Consider the following 20,376-nt stretch of genomic DNA (forward strand, 5'->3'; position numbering starts at 1 on the left):
CGCGTGCGCGGTGTGAAGACGACGCGCCTCTTCATCCCTCAGTCGGACCCGTCTGTCGCCGCGGATCACAAGCGGAGACAATGGACCGTGGCTCGGAAGAGGCGAAGATTGGATACGCAGCCATTGCTGAGCTGATGGGTACTAGTAGTTTGTTTTAGTCTCTCTTTTCTAACTGGCTGCTTTCTGAGATGACAATACGATGGGATGAGACTGTATACACTGTCCGTCAGGCCATGGCAGACTGTATTATGTAGTATAAAAGGCTGGCTACTTGTGTTTCGGAGGAATCAAATTATATTTATAAGTTGTCATTGCAAAGTTAGTATTATTAATATTAAGTATTCTTTAAACGAGTTACTTTGCTAGTGTAGACAACAAGGCCACTTGTTTTGAAACAATCCTTTAACTAATTGACTTTCCAACTTCTGTCCAGAATGGCGAATTGATACATTTTTAACCTCGGCCTTTGTTTCGTGAACAAGGTGCATTAAAGTAGAAGTATTGTAATTTATAAAAATAAATAAAAATAAATGGAAAGCAGCTAAAACATTCGGTCTCCTTAAAAAAAGAAAACGGTGAAAAATGAACACCAGACACGCTTGTGGTGAAACCCACATTGGCCGCTACATGGAGCCACCGTTCAATTAACCCACTTTCTTTTTTGTATTCATCATTTACAGGGTATCAACTATTTCTCTTTCAGAAAAACTCTCGAAGGAAACGAGCAAACTTGCAGGATACCAGAATAAGATGGTGGAACAAAATCTAGCCCTGAGTAGACTTAACAAGTCATTTGACCAGGTAGTAAGAATTGCTGGTTTATCTAATTGTTAGACTATTCTGTGCTTTACTGTTAGTTAATTTGATCATTCCCATCCCAATGGTTTGTTGTTGGTAGTAAGCTTTTTTTTTTTTCCCTTTACCTCTGCTGATCACAAAAACAATTTGCTCCTTCAATTTCATTATTTGTATTAATCACTATCTGTAGTTGTCTTAACTATTCTGAATCTTTTGTTCACTGCTAGACCAGGGAGCCACATACACTGGTCTGGTGCAGAAACCTATTAGACATGCATATATATACACACACACACACACACACTCTTCTCTGATATAATTGGTGCTCTTGCTTTGTTTTATATGGCATCCACCTGCAATATGAAGCAATCCTGTAGTCAAAAGTGAAAGAAAACAGACCAGCCAGACCCGGTGATCATAAATTAAACCAATGCTGTTTATTATCTCTTACAGCAAAGATAGATATTTTTACAATGCTTCTTTAAATAAGTGCATTTAAATAGAGGGCAGTGATTAGTTTAGTCAGAGATGAGTAAGAGTGCTCTTGCAGGAAGGAATCTTTCAGGGAACATGTTGTATGTTTTACAGTCGATGTCGGATTAAAGCATTAATGTGCCTCCACAAAAAATGTTTTTTAAAAGCTTATCAGATAACCTGCCAAGTTCATCATCTTTGGTATAGTATACAAATCAACGCTAATAAGTTACAAGTGTGGAATGAATGGATTTCTCATTTGCAGGCCCAGTCTCGTCTGGAGAGAGTAGCAACTGCGAAATGTGGCAGAGAGCTCCTGGACCTTTAAATCCGTGTACAACCCAGACAATCAGCACATAGAGACTTTGTAAATATTTGTAATGGGATTCTTTGTATGTTTATGGAAATTAAATATCTCTGTGAGTTTAAAAAAAACTTTGCAGAACTTTTTTGTTTTTAGAATTTCAAGTCTATACAATGGTGGTTATTTTATACGTGACAACTTTGCAAGGAACACACAAGACGTACTTCTGGTTGGCAGGAGTTCATGCTTCTCTCTAGCAAAACCACCGATTTATCTTTTATTGCTTATAGTCGCAGAAACGGCAGAATCCACCACAGCACACATTGTGTGTCCCACACGGACTAGGAATTTCATCACCACAGGTAATGGAGCACAGCAGTGGTCGTGTGCTGCGTGGAGGTTTTCTTTTTTAAGTTTGGCTAGTTTGTTTTCTAATGGGAGCCGTTGACATTTTTGATGTCGGTGTCCATCTACCACCATGATATCACACTATCACAGAGCTGGGGTAGAGGACGAACATAGTGCTTGCAAGAGAACAACAACATGGCCTGTGTCGAGTCCTGACGGAACATATCTGGGATGAACTGGAATGGCATTTTAGGCAGAGCGCACAGAAATCAATATGTCTGTCAAAAGCCTGCATAAGTCATAATGTCCATGTCCACACCTTAAAACACTGAACAAGTGCTCTGTGTGTATTTGTCTTTTGTCTCAATACATTTGGTAATAAGAATATAAATACAAGGAAACTTTTCTTCACCTACCATTTGGAATTTTGCCCCACTTAAAAAGAAAATCTGCATATATATTGCATACAGGAGCATCATTAATCTTCAAAACCCATCTTCATAGGGATGCATGTGGATACAAGTCTAATAAGGCTATGACACTGCACCCCACCCTTCCAAATGAGCTTTTTTTTTTCTTCCATACAGTATTTGTCACTTTAAAGTGCTTTCTAGCAGACCTCAAGTAGCAGTGTAAACAAATGTATTAGAATTCTCATGTGCACACTTGTTGAATCTAAATTAAATAAGCCTTTAACTGCTTTTATAATATTAAGGCTAGAAGTAAAGGGCACTAGAGTGGTACTGAGAGCAGGGTTACTTCCCCTCCTTTTTCTCTTCCTTCTCCTGAATCTTGTAATTGTCCAGGAGCGCGTGGGCCGTTTCTTTGCCCGTCTTCTTCACCACCGCCTTGATCCCTAGGTTGTCGATGTTGAATGCCGTGACCCCCACGTTGATGGCCGAGTTCATGGCGTTATCTGTGGCCTGGCCGGCGGCAGCACCGTACCTTAATCGTGGATAATCAGGGACAGTGTGTGAAAGTGCTGGAGAGGGGAAGAGCAGGGAAGCAAGCCACGTGCAGAAGCCCAAACCACAAGCTGAGAATAATATTAATAAAGCACAGATATTGAAATAGTTAAATGTAAACATATTTGCTTTTTTTTTTCTGGTAGAAGTGTTACTTGTGTTTTAGATCGTAATGTTGTAGATCATGGCAGTAGAAATTTCTTACACAGATGAGTGTATTAAAGATCGTTCAGTAGTATGGGGAACACAAATGTCTGCAAAATAGATCAATTAACAACAAAAACCATACATTGTTTCCCCACCCCCCATTATGTACATTAACCCTTTAAGTTTCTGCCTTTAATATTCAATAAATATGACGGCAGAACTTACATTTTCTTCACAAGAGTACCATGTAATGAATCTCTACAGGTACAACATTAAGTTTGGAGAACAGATGTGTGTTCACCCATGTGAAAGTAGAAATCACCTCCATGGTAAATAAAAGTATTTGGATGAATTGAATCAAAGAAGAGTTCATGTTAATTTATTTAGCAGAAAAAGTGTTTTAGAAGGAAAAAATGAAAAATAGTATTGAAACATTGAACACCCAGCCCATTTCCTTAGCAACAATATTTAGCTTATAATTAGTGCAGTAGTGGATTTTCAGGACCCAAACCACATAGTGACTCAATTATGACGCCTCACTGGTTTGGGACTTAAGGTTAAGATTATTGTTACCACCAATTTTTGGAAAAGAGAAGGCATGCAGGTGACAATTTCTAGGAGGAGATTTGAGATTGATTTTTATTCATCAATGTATATATTTGTAAACTCCAGACAGGTCTAAGTTAACAAGTCGTTTGGTAGACCTCTATATCTGGAAAATAAACAAAGGACAAAAAGGCATTTAATTCTGACAACGCTGTCAAAAACACTGGTGATGATTTTGACTGGCATGTCTGTCACACAAGCAGCGATGGGGGGGTCTGTATACAGAAGGCTAAATTGTGAACTTTGGCATTTTCCTTCACTTATCTGACAGTGCAGCTTTCAATGTGATCTCAGCACAGGATAGGCAAGAGCCATGAAACCTAAATAAAGCAATCCTGTGAACTTGTAAGTGTGCTGTGGCTGATAACAACAGAAGAACTGGAAACACTGAGCTGCCAAAACAGTTCACATCAACCCATAGCCAATTATGTGAAATACTTTGGAGGACACTTTTGTCAAGGGCCAAATGTATTTTCTAGGTTGTTTTTTTTTAAATCGATTTCTTTCTGCTCAGACATCCTTCAACCACAAAAAGGCATGAGGCACAGTAAGGAAACATGCACTTATCTCCTTAGAATAGGAAACAGGAAGCTGAACAATAGTTCCATTTGAAGGTCTTATTGCTGGCCCTTTCTGAAATAAACGTGCTTTTCATTACTGATATATTTGAACCCATGGCTCCATTTCATGCTTAAAGTTTAGGTCTAAATCCTCAGCAAAACAGAACTGTTATTATTACAAAATACAGGGGAAAAACTGTTTACATTTACCATGCATCACTGAGTGATTGTACCCACGCTATTAAGATTATGACTCCTAGCAAAAAACATACATCAAGTTGCACTTACTTGTGTTTAATAGTGTGTACCGTCTCTGATGTGACGTTTTTTGCAATATTCTTGGCAGCCACTTCTAAGCCTGTCCACACGGTTGCGAACCCTAGATAAAGCAATTAAACAAAACGCATTAAGAAAGTATGCACACAAACCTACAATATCCCATGATCAACTGCTCTATTTTGAGTTAGGAAAACTGAGGGGTCTGTGTAACCACTATTTCTTGAGCTTTTGCGCTGTCAGTTGGTCCTAAAGAGCCGTGGAAACAGAATGATAACATAAGAACATAAGAAAGTTTACAAACGAGAGGAGGCCATTCGACCCATCGTGCTCATTTGGTGTCCATTAATAACTGAGTGATCCAAGGATCCTATCCCGTCTATTTTTAAAATGTTCTCCTCCATGTAACGCAAGCCACTAAGACCTACCTTGCACTCCGCTAGCTGCCACCACCATAGCGCCGTCGATATTGGACCTGCCGTCCTTGTCTTTCTTCAGGGATTCGGGGATCAGTTTGCTGCCATGCTTCTTCACGTGGGGAGCCAATTCCTTCCCCACACAGCTGGCCACGGCGCACACTCCGTCCACTGCAACACAAGAGACGCAATGAACCACTCGCACCGCCGAGCCCCTGGCATTCTCACTCCTAAACTGCTACCGATTACCGATCTGTCGTTGCCAGGAGAGGGCAAGCAATTAAAAACTAAATAAAAAATCTCCTTGGATACAGTCGGGATATCCATACTTTGCCTGCTCTGATGGGAATTCAATTAGGTTCATAACCCCTCAATGCCATTTTCAATTATAGTCTTAAATATAAATGGATGTTCTGTGTACTTGTAGCCCACAGCTAACCGATTTTCCCTTCATTCCCCCTTGCATTTCAGAACTGACACGGTGTCAAGTATGGGCAGGATTACAACTCATACACCCTGAAGAAAAGAGAATATTTAAAACAGACTCGACAGCAGTGAGCGAGTGCAAGCAGTGAGTCGGCACACATAAACCACCTCTGATATTCATTCACACACCCAGTGCATCTTAAAAAACAAAACAAAACCAGGTACTGATATTTCTCTCAACAGTATGAATGTTGGACAATTTTTCAATTTTTATAGCCCTCAGCAACCAAAATACTCAAGCTATAATACTTATTTTGCATGAATTCTGACAAGTAGCTTCATTGGATTCAAAAATACTGCGATTTTTCGGGGGGTCCTCAAAATCGCTAATACGGGACAGATTTGACTACCACCCTGCACTACACAATAGTTGATCATTGAGCTTAAATATTTGATCAAACCTGACCTTTTTCTCCCTGTACACAAAAAAAAGAACAAAAGCAAAACCCTGAGGCAGGAGTTTTCCTGGATGTGGACTGATTTGACAGATTGGACAGTGTTTGCAGAGTTGACAAAAACATGAAGGCCCGTGGGTAGACCCTGCTGAATCATCTGGCCCGACAGAGACCCCTCCTTACCCAGAAACTGGCTGACTTTCACCGCCCCCCCAGTGGCTTGCTTTGCGACGTGCAGCCCCTTAGCCACGGAGGGGCTGACCTGGGCGGGCTTGTCCTCAGGGTTGATGTGTTCCCTCAGTTTGGAGGCTCCTTTGTGGATGGCTTTTCCCGTGTACTCCGCCCCTTTAACCAGACCCCAGCTGAGCCAAGACGCTCCTACACAAGAAGCAAGAGCACACAACCTTCATGTAACCGGATACATCATGTATTTATATTACTATTTGTTTCTTGCCTCTTTAAAAATAAATATATCCGCCAAGAACTCCAATCAATCAATCTTTAATTAATATAGTACCCCTTGCAAGAGAATTGCCGCAGTGCCCTGTAAATGTATACCTGAGCTACAGTAGTAATGATGTAGAAGTATGCCAAGTAACCTTCCATGAACATACAAATGGTATTCCCAGGAGATTACATAGTATAAAACAGAATACGAGATGTATTTATGGGCATATTATGGGAATATTAATGTGTGTGCTTGGTTGACTAATTCACACAAATGCTTTTTTAAATTTGGGACCACAATTGTGTGCAAAAATGTATTATGGCTGCAACAAAATATCTACGATACCTGTGGAAATTAATGGGTCCTAAAAAAATGCCATAACAGTTTGGCAAACACAGCCCTGGTAGATGTTGAATACCGGGTCAGTATTTTCAAGGTGAAACCAACACTGCTTAACATGGGTACACATACAATTCTGATCTCCAGTGGGCCTGTGCTGGGAGTTACGAGTTATAGACCTGACCTGTGAGGATGCCATGAGCGACCTTCTCACTCCAGTCCGGCAGGGCCTTCTCCATTTCCTCGACATCCACTTCAGGCGGTATGATAGGAACCTTCTGGGGCAGGTTGATGGTTTCAGCTGCTTCTTCAGGGGCCTTCACAGCCGGCCATGGAGGAACCAAAGAGTTAGGATAGAGTTCTACATCAGACACCAGACCTACTGCCCTTAACAAGCTCTATCTAAGGCAAGTACTAGGCCAACATAAAGGCATAGACTATAAAATTAGAAATGATAACTACTGTACTTTATTACTTGTTCCATAACATTATCTTTTTTCCCTCTCCAAATTTACTGGAGAACCTATGGTAAGCAAATAAGCTGTTCTACTAACATTGTAGAAAGAGCACGTTCCATACCAAGCTATGCCAAAGGTCTGTACCCAAAAATTAAAGCACAGTCATAATAGTTAAGCATTTAGTGGATTATCCATAACTATAGATTTCTGTAATGGAGAAATCTGGCATTATTTATCATTTAATTGTAATTCGTAAGCACACTCCCCACTAATTCTCAATACCCTGCTAGTGGCATTGGACTGGGTCTTGTCTTCCTCAAGTGAAGACTACTTCAAATAAGTGCTTCTGCATTTGAAAAAGTCTGCTTTCTGACAGTGCTGTTGACACTATAACATCTCGTAATGAGAGATCTGTAGACTGGTGATTTGGCACACACATGAAACTGAATATGTCCTGAACAGCTGGACACTTTTGTTTAATAAAAAAGCCATTACAAGAAAGAAAAGAGACAAAGGCCACTGCAGTACCAGCAGGCTTTTGATAGGGGTTACGAGAGACTTCGTTGCATTTCACTTCAACTCAGAAAGTTGGCAGCCGATACAATGCTGTTTGCACATGACCCGGGGAGAGTCAGCCCTCCCCCTCCTTTGGGACTTTGCTAACAGGCAGCTTTCACAGCATCGCTCCTGTCTTTCAAAACGAGCACAATTTCCAGCTGTTCTTGTACCAGAGACAGTGTAGTCAAATGTTTTTTTTTGTTGTTGTTTTTTTCGGCATTGATTTTCAAGTACAAAAAATGTTAATCGTGTATTTCTTTATTCTTATTTTGAATTATTCTTATTCAAATCACACAGAACAAACGCACTACAAAATATTTCAGGCTTGGTTTAACATTTGAAATAAGAGCTTTAATATTCTGGATGGAGTTGTCTCACAGTAAGTCTAACCTGACCTTATCTGTGTCAAAATATTTTTTATACCTGGGTCCAATATCAAGATTGTTTAACAGGAGAGGGGGGTTATATTGGCAATCACATAAATGTTTCTTGGACATATAAAAGACCTTTAATCTTTTATCTTATCTACTGAAGGAATGCTTGAGTGTTTGTGGAACTATATCTCGCCTAGACTACATAAGATATTAAGCACCATTTATAGGTGGAAAAGCCATCTCCCTTCCTATACCTACTTTTAAATTCAAAATTAAGAACGACTTTCCTTCGGGTGTAGGGCAATGAATCTGACACGAGAAATTAATAGGATGTGAAAGTAAAATGTAGGAAATGCCAAGAAAAACTTGGTGGTTGTTTTTTTTTTTTTTTTTTTTTGAAAGATCTGATAGATAGATCTCTTCACACACATTTTCCTTCATTAGGGGTTTTACTGTGTGCATTTCATTCAGATTTGTCTCAATTTGAACTACAGCAGCTTAACAAATAAGTGCTCTTCCTAATCAGTAAAAGCATTATGGTTTTATTACCTTTGGTGTTGCCTAATCCTGAAGTGTGCTGATCAAGGCATTTTGCAGATATGCTTGCCTAAGTTTAGAAGCAGGTTGCTGCTGTACTGCATCAGAAATGGACTCAGCTGGGGTGACATGCACAGACGCCTATGTTACAAATAACAAATTCTACTCTTGTAGGACAGAATCAAAGGTTGCCTGGCAAAACACAAATATTGTTAGAATCCTACATGGCAACAAAGACAAAATTTTGCACTTGACATGCCAGCGGTCAACTGATCACCAATGCTAAGTCAATTCCTGCATACAGTACTGTCTGCAGGCAGGCTGCTTCACAATTATTATAAAATTCAGTTCACTTGAACCTTCACTTGAATAGCAGCATCCAGCAAAAAGCATTAGTTACTGTAAACACCACCTGACTTTTCAAGCATTTCAAATTAAGAGATCCAATTTGAAAAGGTTAACCAAAAAGTAGGTCCTGTATGGGTTATTTTTTTTTTTTTTTTTTTTTATAAACACAGTGCCTGATTTACGGCAAAATAATCTCAGAGAAAAAAAAAATCACATTAGATTGAATAAGTCACAGGGTCAAATGTTCAACTTAATTGTCAAAACAGACATCTTTATTTCTGTATAAGAGTGTTATTGATAATCATAACACTTAACCAGTTCAAGCCAAACCATGAAATGTAAATGTGCCAATAGTATAACTTATTTTTAATGATTAAGGTTGTATGTGTGGGTTTTGTCTTTAGGTTGGCAGATTGATCATAATTGAAACCCCCTGTGACTGAAGTTTTTGATCTGTCAGAACAGGGACCAGGTGGAAGGAGGTAGACTGTCCATAGACAAAGCCCTTTCCACTCTTAAGACCAGGTGTTGTGTGCCAACTTGGTCAAATGCCTGAAGTTCAATGGTGTTACAGTGTTTTTAGTACCTTTTTAAACAAACGGTTTACATTTTCAAAAACACCCGAAATCTAGAAAGACACACAGATGATCGTTACTCCAATGTAGTGTCAATATCACCTAGTCAATCGCACTCCTGTACGCAACCCCAGTTCAAAGCAAATACATAGTTAGTATATAACACAACACCGTTCTTAGCTTAACTAATTCGACTTGCAGGCTTTACAATTCTAGCGTGAGACAGAATACATTTTGCCAACATAAAATACTCTGTAACTTACTGTTAAATCCAAGAGCTGATCAAGTTTGTGCTTTTTGGTTACAGTTCACTGCAAGACTTGATAATTAATTGGGCTTCTACTACAACTTATAGATACATTCATAACTGCACAGTTAAAGAGCAAAATAGAAATAAAAATTCTAATATTCTAACATAGTGTGTTTAAATGAACCCTTTTTGTCGAGATTAACATTAAGAGGATTTATCACCTTTTAATGTTGTACTGTCTGCTTGTATTAATGAACTCTCAAACAGTTCCCGAAGTGACGGTTCATTTTCCACCCCCAAGCGTTTCTTTTATGAGAAAGAAGCAGTCGTCAAGACAATGCGTTGCGAACCACTTCAATCCAGGACTCATTACAAGAAGATAAGGAAAGGGTAATGATGAGATTTCCCTCAAAACACTCCATCAGTGATGCCTGAAGAAGAACTGCAAACAAATTTAAACTTACCTGCACTCTTAAGTCAGTCAGCTGAGACATCAGGTCCTGGAAGAGCTCTCTCTCCGACATAGGCAGTTCTGCGGAGAGCACCACCCCCACGTAGGACCCCGGGACCTGTGCCATCATGTCAGGGAACATGTAAACCCCCGTGTTACACAGCAGGACGGGGGACTCTGTAGACATCAATGGGTACAGCCAGTCGCAAACCTGCCAAGGAACAAAACGTCAACAAAACCGTTTTTAGATGTTAGAGAGAACATTTCTAAACTACATAACAGTAAGGAAAACATTTATTTAGCCTATATTATTTTAATGTAAAAGGCTCTGCTTAAATAGTTTACACAGTAAAGAGACAACCTCCACTGCATTGTGCAAGAGGCCATCTGCTACATAAAGGTTGGGTTTTTGGAAAGGGCACTGTATCAGTTTGTGGTAATTAGGACCTACACCATACTGAATGTAAGGGGCTAGATTTTTCCCAATATTTGTGATTATATAGTGTAAATATATAAATAAACACACAGAGACCAACATTCGTGTGTCTGTGTGTGTGTGTGTAACCTGAGAAAACAGGGATCGAATTCATTCCCATTTCCCTTTGGCAGATACACTCTGGATCTTTCACACAAATAATGGATACAGCAAAGAGGCTGCGCTGAGAACAAACAACATCTTTAAAGGGAAACTTTTCCCCAAGAGAATGACACAACAAAATTCAGCAGTACCATTTGCTAAAGGACAGTTTAAGATACCCTAATGTTTGCATACTCTCTGTTACACCGGGTTTCAGAGAGGAAGAGCTGTCATTAAGGTGGATAGATAGTACGGTGTCTGTTCTTTATTATTTAAAGCGTTATTTATTGGTGACCCTGAGGATTCAAATGATGTTGCGACAACAAAAACAGCACAGTTTGCCCCAGTTCCCTTTCACCTCGATATGGATTACAACAGCAGGGTTGACAAGTTCCTTCAGAGGGCAGAATAAAAGACTTGGGTGGAATAAATAGTAGAAATATTTAAAAAATGTGTAACTGTGGCAAAGGCATCCCATTTGTTTTGTTTTTTGTAAAGTGAATAAGCTAAATATTAGTATTTTGATATCTTATGTTTACTGCCTTGAAATGTTGCAGATGAAGAAAAATGCCACTTGGTGCTTTCAGATGTAGTTTGTTCATCCCGGACCTTAAACTGTGTGCCGTCTACAAAAGGCCGGCATTTTGCTCACGTATTTGTTTCGTTTTATTTTGAAGAACAATACATGTACAGGGGGGAGGGTGGGGATTGACTTGGAATATATGCTCCAAGATATGTATTTGCAAGATATATTACTTCTTAACCAAATGCTCATAATTAAGGAGAACGGGCTTCAAAACAAGAATGAAGTCAAACAGCAACTAATGGCTTCCAATTCTAATTGCAGAGGATCCTCCTCAAAATGTCCCTCAGGGCACAGCAAACAACAGGAGATGTGTTACATAATTACAGTCATCCCCTTTTCAGTGCCTGGTGACGCAGTAAGAATTGAAGTCATCTGCCTCTTGCGATCCTGGGAGTGATACATTCCACAACCAGACAGAGCAAAAGCACAGACATGGGGCAACACTCTGAAAAGATCTGTCAGGTTAAAACAAAATGAAATGGACTAGACTAACTAAAACAGAAAATAAATTATATATTTTACATTACAGCCTTTATCTTTCCTTGTCAGATGATTGATACTCAACATTGATTATGGAAATTAAAGTGTTTTCTAGGACAACCTTTTCTAAAGCCAATTTGTCTATCCTATAGTTCCAGAACTAATTTTTCATTGGTTGTTCCTCTGAACCAATCAAACCTAAAACTGAATTAAAATTAACAATCTGAATCGGATTCCTTCCCCAAACTCTTTCTAGATTTTAGACCTTTACAGTTGTTTTGAGTGAACCGGAAAATACAAATTTCCCCCACAAAGCGTTGAAAACCATCCATGTTTTTTAGATTCCCAGACTTCAGCTTCTCCAAATTCACGCTGATCTCTCTCTCCGTACTCATCTCAAGCATCCTTTTAAAACCACTCTGACCTACACCAAAACCTGGAGAAATCTCACAACATCCACACACTGACTGCCTACCATGATCCCTCAAGGTCACCTAGTATAGAGTGGGAGAGCCAAGAATCACATAGGGGGAAAATGTCAACTTCGCCAGTGTGTCAGGTATAGACAGTCACAATGCCTTCATCCAAACGATACAAAACGTTTCAGACTAGTTACTACACTTCCTTATTTTGCTCCCTGCCAACAGCACTCAAATTAACCACCCAGGTTAATATACTGCACATGTGGCAAAGATTAATCTATCTCGGTCAAACCACTAAGGTAGGGCTGCAGCTCAGATATGCAAATGCATCAGTTACAGTTTTTCTTTTTTAATTGATTTTGAGGTTTCTGAAGAACACTGGGGATCACATTTCCAATGCCCCTTATTTTTGGCCGCCAGCTTTAATAAGGCTTTCGACTGAACATAATTTTGCAATCTTAAAAGCCCACTGATCATACCCTCTCTCTCTATTGCCTGTATTTGTGAGGTTAATTGAATTTCAACCAAATTCCATATTAATATCAAAGGACTTTTAATTGCGTTATGGATTAAACCTTCAGGAAACTGAAAACCCTTATCTGAAAACTGTTAGAATACTTTACGAATATAGGCTACTTCATATGAACCATTCTAATTGGGAAAAAAGGAAATGTAATTATCCTTAAGTAAAATATCAAAGAAAAGACGTTTTTGAAAAATATATTGCACGTTACAAGGAACATTACAAGCTCCCTTCTGACAAGAGTTCAGACCACAGTAAAGACAATTAAATACTTTTTGGATAATAAATACACAACCCATTCAAAACTAATCTAAAACGATAGATAGATCTGTATATCAAATCAGTCTTAACAGGTCCCAAGGCTGGATGTGGCAGAGAGGCCCAATTATGCATAATGTTTCTGGGAAGGGAAAGTTACAAACCAGTGCTGTGATGAAAAAACTTTCACACAGAGAGGCGTCACAATCTGAACAAACTCCCCAGCAATGTGGCTGAAGAGACAATTTGGGAACATTCAAAAACAGACTGGATAGGATCCTTGGATCACTTAGTTATTAATGGACACCAAACGAGCATGATGGGGCGAATGGCCTCCTCTCGTTTGTAAACTTTCTTATGTTCTTATGTAAAACCTACTGGGACAAATCGGTGCATTTTCACAGCCTGCAGATTAACTTGCATATCCCTTCCCTATCTTTATTTAATGCAATCTTCCCCTGCCAAGGACAGTTCTGTATTAGTTTGTTTAGTTCCATAAAGCAACCACATGTCCAAAACTTTCATTGAAATGAAAGGCTGTTCCGTTTTAGGTTATTTTGGAAGCCATAATTAGTTTTAGTCAATAATATAAGAACGACTGTCCATTAGAAACATTCAGTACTTCAGTGGTTCCACTTGTTGAAGTACATCTGCCCTAGTTTAAGCTCCTATCACTCGATCACCAGTTCACCTCCCTGTGGCTCCTACCTGTAGGAATGCCGGGGGCCGATTGGGGGCCACATCCGGGTGGGAGCTGGTGAACTTGACAATGCGCAGGTGCCCCGGGTAGGAAGGGGCACTCACATGACCCTCAGGTGAAACGAAGAAGATCTGCACGCCCTGCTGGATAAACAGCAGCTCCTCCCCATCCTCCCCCATGCTCTGCAGGGGCGGTGGGTGGCTGGGCGTCTGGCTGTAGAAATCGTCCCCGACCAGGGACAGCTCGCCGGAATCCGTCCCGTAGGAAATGCTGAGGTGGCCGTCTGCAGCCTGCGGGGAGTAGGCCGGGGGGAGCTCGCCGGGGACTCCCTGGCGCGTGGGGGAGAGTGAGGGGTAAGCTGCCTGGGCACCAAAGGGAGCCCCACCTACAGCCCCGGGAGGCTGCCCCTCAGGGAAGAGGACCTTTGGCGCAGGTGGTCTATCTGTCTTTTCCTTCAAAGGCAGTTGCGGGTACAGTTGTCCACAGTATCCGGCGGCCGGTCCCACCCCCATGGAGATGCCCGGGGTTGGGGTGGCCTCCCCAGGCTCCAGTATGCGGAGGCGAGTGGTAATGTTGGACAGGGTCTCCTGCATCTTCTGCTGCATCTGCTTGGCTGACTCCCACATGGGCCCCGTGCACTCGGGCCCCTGGGAGGGAATGCTGATCGCCATGAGCAGGTGCTGCTGCCCCTGTCTGTAGAGCGCCAGGGCCTCCGCCTTGTGCCCGGCCTCATCCTCCGTCAGCCCCATGTTGATGAACTCAAAGGCCTTCTGGTAGCCCTCTTTGATGATCTGCAGCCGGGCATCATTGCACTCCTCCGGTTTAGCTTTTTCCATACCTGACAGATGTTAAAAAACAAAGCCATTAAAAACATTGTGTATATTGCACTTTGGATAACTTCAGTGCATAATTTTAAACTGTGGCTTGGGCAAACATACGCCAAGTAATGTAACATTGGAATATCCAGTATATATGCCTGCAGAACCTGACATTGCTCAATCTGCAGGGAGTCTTCTTTCTTCTCTTTGAGCAGTTATGGCTGAAACAGGTCATAAGAAAAAACTATGTATAGTTTATAAAATATAACAAAGATCAATAATGTATGGCACCTCTCCCTACATTAATCGATAATTGAGCTGGTGTGAAATGCCTCCGATATTTCACCTCAGATGAAAGAGAGAGAGCGAAAACAATTTTCATCATGTAAAATATTTCACAAATCAAGGCACAGTTTGAAACCCGAGTAATATAATGGATTGCGGTCATGCAACAAGCGTGGCAACTGGCTCAGGGTAAAGCAGGGACTCAAAACACTACTGCTAGCAATTCAATTAACATTGATTTTTTGGAAAGACTAAAACGTTCACTCGTTATAACTTAGGTCACTGTAACTTACAGTGTAAGTTGGGTTTGTCTACAGTACTGATCACGCTGCGATAACTACAGCGTAGATTTGGACGTCTATAGGAAATCAACTAAATTGACACTGTGATGTAGCAGAGTACAATCAGTATTAAGATAATAAGAAGAACAAACTTCCGATATTCCGTCATTCAAATCTAATTTGAATTTCTCCCGTATTGGAACTATTTAACAACTTATCAGGACATTGTATATGACCAAGAAACTTCCATTTGTGATGTTGGCTTTTTCAGATGTGTGTAATCACATTACTAAAAGCTAGGCTAAACGAAAGTACACATTTCTTTGAACAAAAACAAATATTGTTTTACAGCGAGGTCCAGTAAAACCATGAAACCGTCCTTAATATTAATACAATACCTTTTTAAGGGTAAACCCGCTGTATATCCACAATGTATCGATCCGGAGTCACTTCGTGTCTTTATACCTGTTGACAGAAACAACAAACTCCGGTCTGAAAACACAACGTCACATGATCCTCCACATTGTCGCAAAACTGTAAATACCCTTCGTCTCTACAGGCAGTCGCGCTGATCCCACATAAAACACGGTTCACCATTAAACTGAGATTACAGCGATGTCTTGCTTATCCTAACCTCTTAATTGCGTCTAATATGATTACCCTCGTTGAACATCATATGCCCCGCATCACCTGTTCTGATATGATAAGAAGGTTCCAGCCTTCTTTGCTACGGGAAGCCCAGTGGGACATACCGCCCCGGCTTGGAGCGTAATGTGAAGCGACCACTAGAGGGCCGCCTTTCCTCGTTTGATGCGAGGATGCGGTGCTGGCTGCGAGTCGGAAATGAATACATTACTGTGAGAACAGATTATGTTCATGTTTATTAGTCGTATTACTTGTAATAGGATATTAGCAGAGACACATTGTCGCTGTAAGAAAACCATTGCAAAGTTTATTCCGACGAGTTTCCGATGAACCACCTCGATACCTTGGGTAGAATATTTTAGTAAGTGCTAGGGTTTATGAATGAAGTGGACACAATGAAAGTTGATTAGTCTATATAATTTGAATCAGATTTAAACTGTTTTATGCTTACATCAAGAAACTCTAGTGTACGTCTATGATCAGATTTAAGAAATAAAAACAGATAGGATATGCCTTGTATTTGAGACCATTGGATTAAGCGTTCCCCAATTCTAGGAAAATAATGTGGCTTATATTTGTATAGAATTATGCACAGGTCAGACATGGTCAAGTGGTCTAAAGGGCCTCTCCTCCACTAAATATATAAAAGTCACATTAGGTCTTCTAAAACTTAAATTCTAGGGGGAAAACCTATGACCCACAAACCGCAACCATTTGCAAATTAACTTTAGAATAGCTACTGGATTAAAGAGTCCGCAATATGAACACCAGCAACATTACACTGCACATTAACTGAAACCAGAAGTCTGACGAAATCCCAGAGAGGTCTGCTGCTGCTTAAGCATCCATGGTAAGACCCAGAACCATATCACCAAATTCATGGGTAAGTTGCTTAAATTTAAATCACAGTATTTAATTCTGAATCTGAAATTTCACATTGGTGGTGTCTGGCACACATCTTTAGCAACATGCAAAACTAGCTCACTGAGTGAGTGGTGAAGTCAAAGGACAACCTTTGGACTTCTAAAAGAGGAATTCCTAATTAAGGTTAAACCATGTCACTGTGCAAGATATCCATAATCGGAGATGGCTACGACACAAAGCTCTGCCTGTTAAGCAGGGGATGAGTTCAAGATAGCATCTTAAAACATAATCTGGTCCTTGTGCTTATGCCTGTCATGTTCACAGGGAAGGTCCCCATTCAACAATTGTAATATTGCTTATCTAGGCAAGGTTGAAATTAAGCCAGTTCACAATGGGAAATAGCAATGGCAAACCCATTAAAACACTGGACTTTTCAGTTAATGATACAAGGGTATAAGACATTGCTTACACTAAAATGAGGTCAAATTAATTCTGCACCAAAAAAAAGGAAACACTTTGAATAAAAACATTTATTGTTAGCTTGATAGACACCCAAGATGAACTACCTAGCCTAAACATTGGTCATATAAAAATAGTTAAAAAAAGATTTCATGAGATGTCCTGCATACATTAAGGAGTCCAAATAAATAAAAATCAACTCTTCAGCTGATAGGAGTTAAGTGCCAAGTTTGTTCCCATTCATACAGATGCTCCAAAAAGCAGGTCTTAACATGGCAGACTATCAGGTGGAGTTATTAGGGACACACTGCAGTACCTGAAAAGAGAAGATACAATTACCATTTAAGAAGTCTCCATTTTTATTTATTTATTTATTTTAAAAAGCCAATTTACTTTGAGCTCCTGTATTTTTCCATTATTGCTTTCTGTGGACAACTTGCTGCACCAAGGTACATCTTGTGAAGATCTTTCAGACAAGGAGATATCTCCCATATAGTGTATCCAGTAAAAGCACGCAGGGATTCAGGCTGTTGGAAGAAGCATGAACAGTTCGCATAAGATGAAGCATGCAGAAGCCACAAACACCCTCAAAAAGGCTTACAAAAAACATTACATGAGGGTGGGGGGTACATTTATGAGCAGAGACTTACCCATAGTTCCCCATTGAGTGTGAAGTTAGAGAGACAATATGCTGCAGCAGCAATGTTTGATGGAACATATTTTAAGAATGGATCCACTTCCAGCAAGCTTAGCTCTGCCACGTACTACAAGTGAAGAAAACAAAAGTCCATTACTACATTGATATGTTGAGGATCGAACACACTTGTTAATGAATAATGGGGGGGGCAAGCCAGCAAACCGTTGAAATTTAAGCATACATTAGTATGCAAGTGGGATAAAGCCTGCTTACCAGAGCAAGGTTCTCAGTTTTGCTGCAGACAGCTTCGATCCCCAGGAACTGCTTTAGGAACTGATAGGTTGTAGGTACAGTCAGATCAAACTCCAGGATCTTCAGGAGCAGGTGTTCCATCCGCAGAAGTTGCTTCTTGGTGTACGTGTCATCTGTGATGTATACAAACTCATCCACTTCAGGGGGATAGATCTCTTCATATTTTCTAAAGAGCACAGAATTTGTTAGTTAGAGGTTAGCAATATACTAAGTCCCAGTCTCCAAATCACCCAGCAGGCAAGCATAGAAGTACACTTGAAGTTCAGCATTTGATTGGGCATGGGCTTGTGCCCACTCACTTACGAGGCAAGCATGGCCGCTGCAGTTCCCACCAATTGCAGCTTCCCTCGCAGGACTGACATGCAGGACAGGAACCGGTCAAGGTAGTTCACAGCCAGATAGATAGTTTCCGAGCACAGCTTATACTCCTCCCCAACTTCCACCAGCCAGTCCACCAAGATCACACGCATACTATTTGTGATATCTGGTTGCTTCCTCATATAGCCGGGCTTTGGTCTGCGTTTGACCTAAGCAATGCATAGAAAGCAGGGGAGGGTTGAAAGAGCTTCCAATTTCCCTAGCACAGCACACAGTATAGAGAAGGTAGCAGAAGTACACCCACTTCACTTTCCCGCAAGTGTCTGTAGATGTCCTCAGAGTATTCCAGCACAGCTAGTACATCTGGAGGCATCAAATGATCATCCTCAGGCTGAGACTGCATGGAAGCATCCATACAGGAGCCTGCAAATACAACAGCCTTTAACTTGCAGCTCATTACAGAATGGCAAGATGGGCTCCCACACCAAATTGTTTTAAATCAAGGTTTTTAACTTCCTTAGGTCCTGAACAAATATGGAGTCTTCAATACCAAACTAACATGGCACCAGTGGCTAGCTGGCTTACCCGAACTAATTTCCAAGAAGAGACGGAACTCCTTGTGCTGCAGCAAAGAGTCATCTTCATTATGCATCCAAGGCACCACTTCCCCACTTGTGCTGGAGTGGGACTGGGTAGACTGTGAGGAGCCTTCCACAAAGATCTCAAAGCTGGAGGTTGAAGGATAGCTAGGAAAAGCAGGGTTATGGGCTGAAGGGAATGCACTATCCAGAACCGATCCATTTTTGGAGAGCAGAGAGCACTGGGGGGGGGAAAAAAAAAAAAAAAAAAAAAAAACATTTACTGCAGTTAGGCGTTTCTACAGTAGTGTCCACCCAATTACTATAAAACAAAGTGGGGATTTAAGTGGATTTAGTATGGAAGCCAAACCTTTGCAAGCCATCCAATACATGGTTAAGAAATCCAAGACTACCCCTTACCTGCCCAAAGGATCGGCTACACTGGTCGTTTTCACTCAAGACCCCCAGCACAGTTCTTAGCTTTGTCTTCGCTGCCACCTGAGACCGAGCAGCATCCCCCTGGCTCAGTCCTGCCAGATTCATTTTCTCTTGGCTGCTGCGACGTGCACCAGCGATCATGCTTCTAAAGTTCATCTCAAACGACCAGCTTAAGAGAGGGAAGGGTACTTGGTTAATACGCTTGATGCAACCTGGGAATAAAACGTACCCACCGTCTAAGCGACCTGCGACTGCGCTAATTGCCTCCATGCATTAAAACAGACGGACTGCTACACGATCTCCACTGCAAGCGTCCGAGGACGAGATAAACATCACATACTTCTAAACGGACGGGCCCTTCAAACCAAAACAAATTTTAAAAACCTCCAAACCTGCTTTCGTGTGTGGCTCTAACAAATGCACTCCCTACAACCCCCGCAGGTGACAATCAAGGAAACTCGCTGTGCCCCCCCACCCCCTCCTGCAGGTATATATAGCGCTCTGTAACCGGCGCAGCTGCGGCGCGTCCGTCAATCAGGCGCGTGCCCGCCATCAGCGCTAAACGACGCGAGCACGTGGAGGCGTCGCCATGGCAACAGCGACGCATCCGCCCCCGCGCCTGCGCCGTAGCGTGTCGAACCCGCACATATCAGCTGCACGCAGATCTGCCCCTGTCTGCGCTGCTCCACCAATGGGGTCGGAGGGATTCTGCAGATCTGCGCCATCTACTCGCAAATCTCCACCATCTCTTAGCAGTGTGTGATGCATCATGGGAGCCTCAAGTATGAAATGACTGCTTCATTTTACCGTAGCTTGCAATGAATTAGCCACTTCTTATTAAACGTAGATAAATAATTAAATACGTGTATGTTGTGCATTGTAGTAACTGGTTATAACTTTAATGTTTTTAAATGTCGTAATTATAATTTTAAAAGTCATAGCAATATTTATTCAGATCTTAACCTGACATTCTGTAAATTCATATACATTTTCTCAAACACGTGACAATCTTCCTGTTTTTGTTTTTTTTAAATAGCCTACCATCTTCTACACTTCTAAATATCGTTTACAGCATATCTGAA

The 20,376-nt window shown here is 41.0% G+C and overlaps 2 protein-coding genes and 1 long non-coding RNA gene across 6 annotated transcripts; 1 reads left to right on the forward strand and 2 right to left on the reverse strand.

Moving 5' to 3' along the window:
- The first annotated feature begins 1 nt into the window (after position 1).
- On the forward strand, positions 2-1,707 carry LOC136746907 (uncharacterized). 2 transcript variants are annotated; one of them, XR_010816441.1, is made up of 3 exons: positions 2-138; positions 681-801; positions 1,538-1,707. It is a non-coding gene; the product is annotated as an uncharacterized LOC136746907 (long non-coding RNA). The 2 variants fall into 2 exon arrangements; XR_010816440.1 differs by having other exon boundaries at positions 3-138; positions 704-801.
- On the reverse strand, positions 1,211-15,761 carry sparta (spartin a). 3 transcript variants are annotated; one of them, XM_066699769.1, is made up of 9 exons: positions 15,678-15,761; positions 15,442-15,508; positions 13,668-14,497; positions 10,127-10,324; positions 6,747-6,879; positions 5,959-6,153; positions 4,907-5,065; positions 4,491-4,581; positions 1,211-2,869 (listed from the first exon to the last, which is right to left on the reverse strand). In XM_066699769.1, the coding sequence occupies exons 3-9, from the start codon at positions 14,493-14,495 to the stop codon at positions 2,680-2,682; spliced, it is 1,794 nt and encodes a 597-aa protein (XP_066555866.1). In that variant the 5' UTR covers positions 14,496-14,497; positions 15,442-15,508; positions 15,678-15,761; the 3' UTR covers positions 1,211-2,679. The 3 variants fall into 3 exon arrangements, with proteins under 3 accessions (XP_066555866.1, XP_066555867.1, XP_066555868.1); XM_066699770.1 differs by having other exon boundaries at positions 15,704-15,752; XM_066699771.1 differs by lacking the exon at positions 1,211-2,869 and adding an exon at positions 3,003-3,748 and having other exon boundaries at positions 15,442-15,758.
- Positions 15,762-17,064: 1,303 nt separating this feature from the next.
- Positions 17,065-19,781, reverse strand: ccna1 (cyclin A1). Its single transcript, XM_066699775.1, has 9 exons — positions 19,687-19,781; positions 19,277-19,463; positions 18,864-19,098; positions 18,583-18,701; positions 18,264-18,487; positions 17,922-18,126; positions 17,662-17,775; positions 17,405-17,538; positions 17,065-17,327 (listed from the first exon to the last, which is right to left on the reverse strand). The coding sequence occupies exons 2-9, from the start codon at positions 19,448-19,450 to the stop codon at positions 17,279-17,281; spliced, it is 1,254 nt and encodes a 417-aa protein (XP_066555872.1). The 5' UTR covers positions 19,451-19,463; positions 19,687-19,781; the 3' UTR covers positions 17,065-17,278.
- Between the last annotated feature and the right edge of the window lie 595 nt (positions 19,782-20,376).

This window comes from Amia ocellicauda, chromosome 3, assembly GCF_036373705.1.
Source record: "Amia ocellicauda isolate fAmiCal2 chromosome 3, fAmiCal2.hap1, whole genome shotgun sequence".
Lineage (NCBI taxonomy): Eukaryota > Metazoa > Chordata > Actinopteri > Amiiformes > Amiidae > Amia > Amia ocellicauda.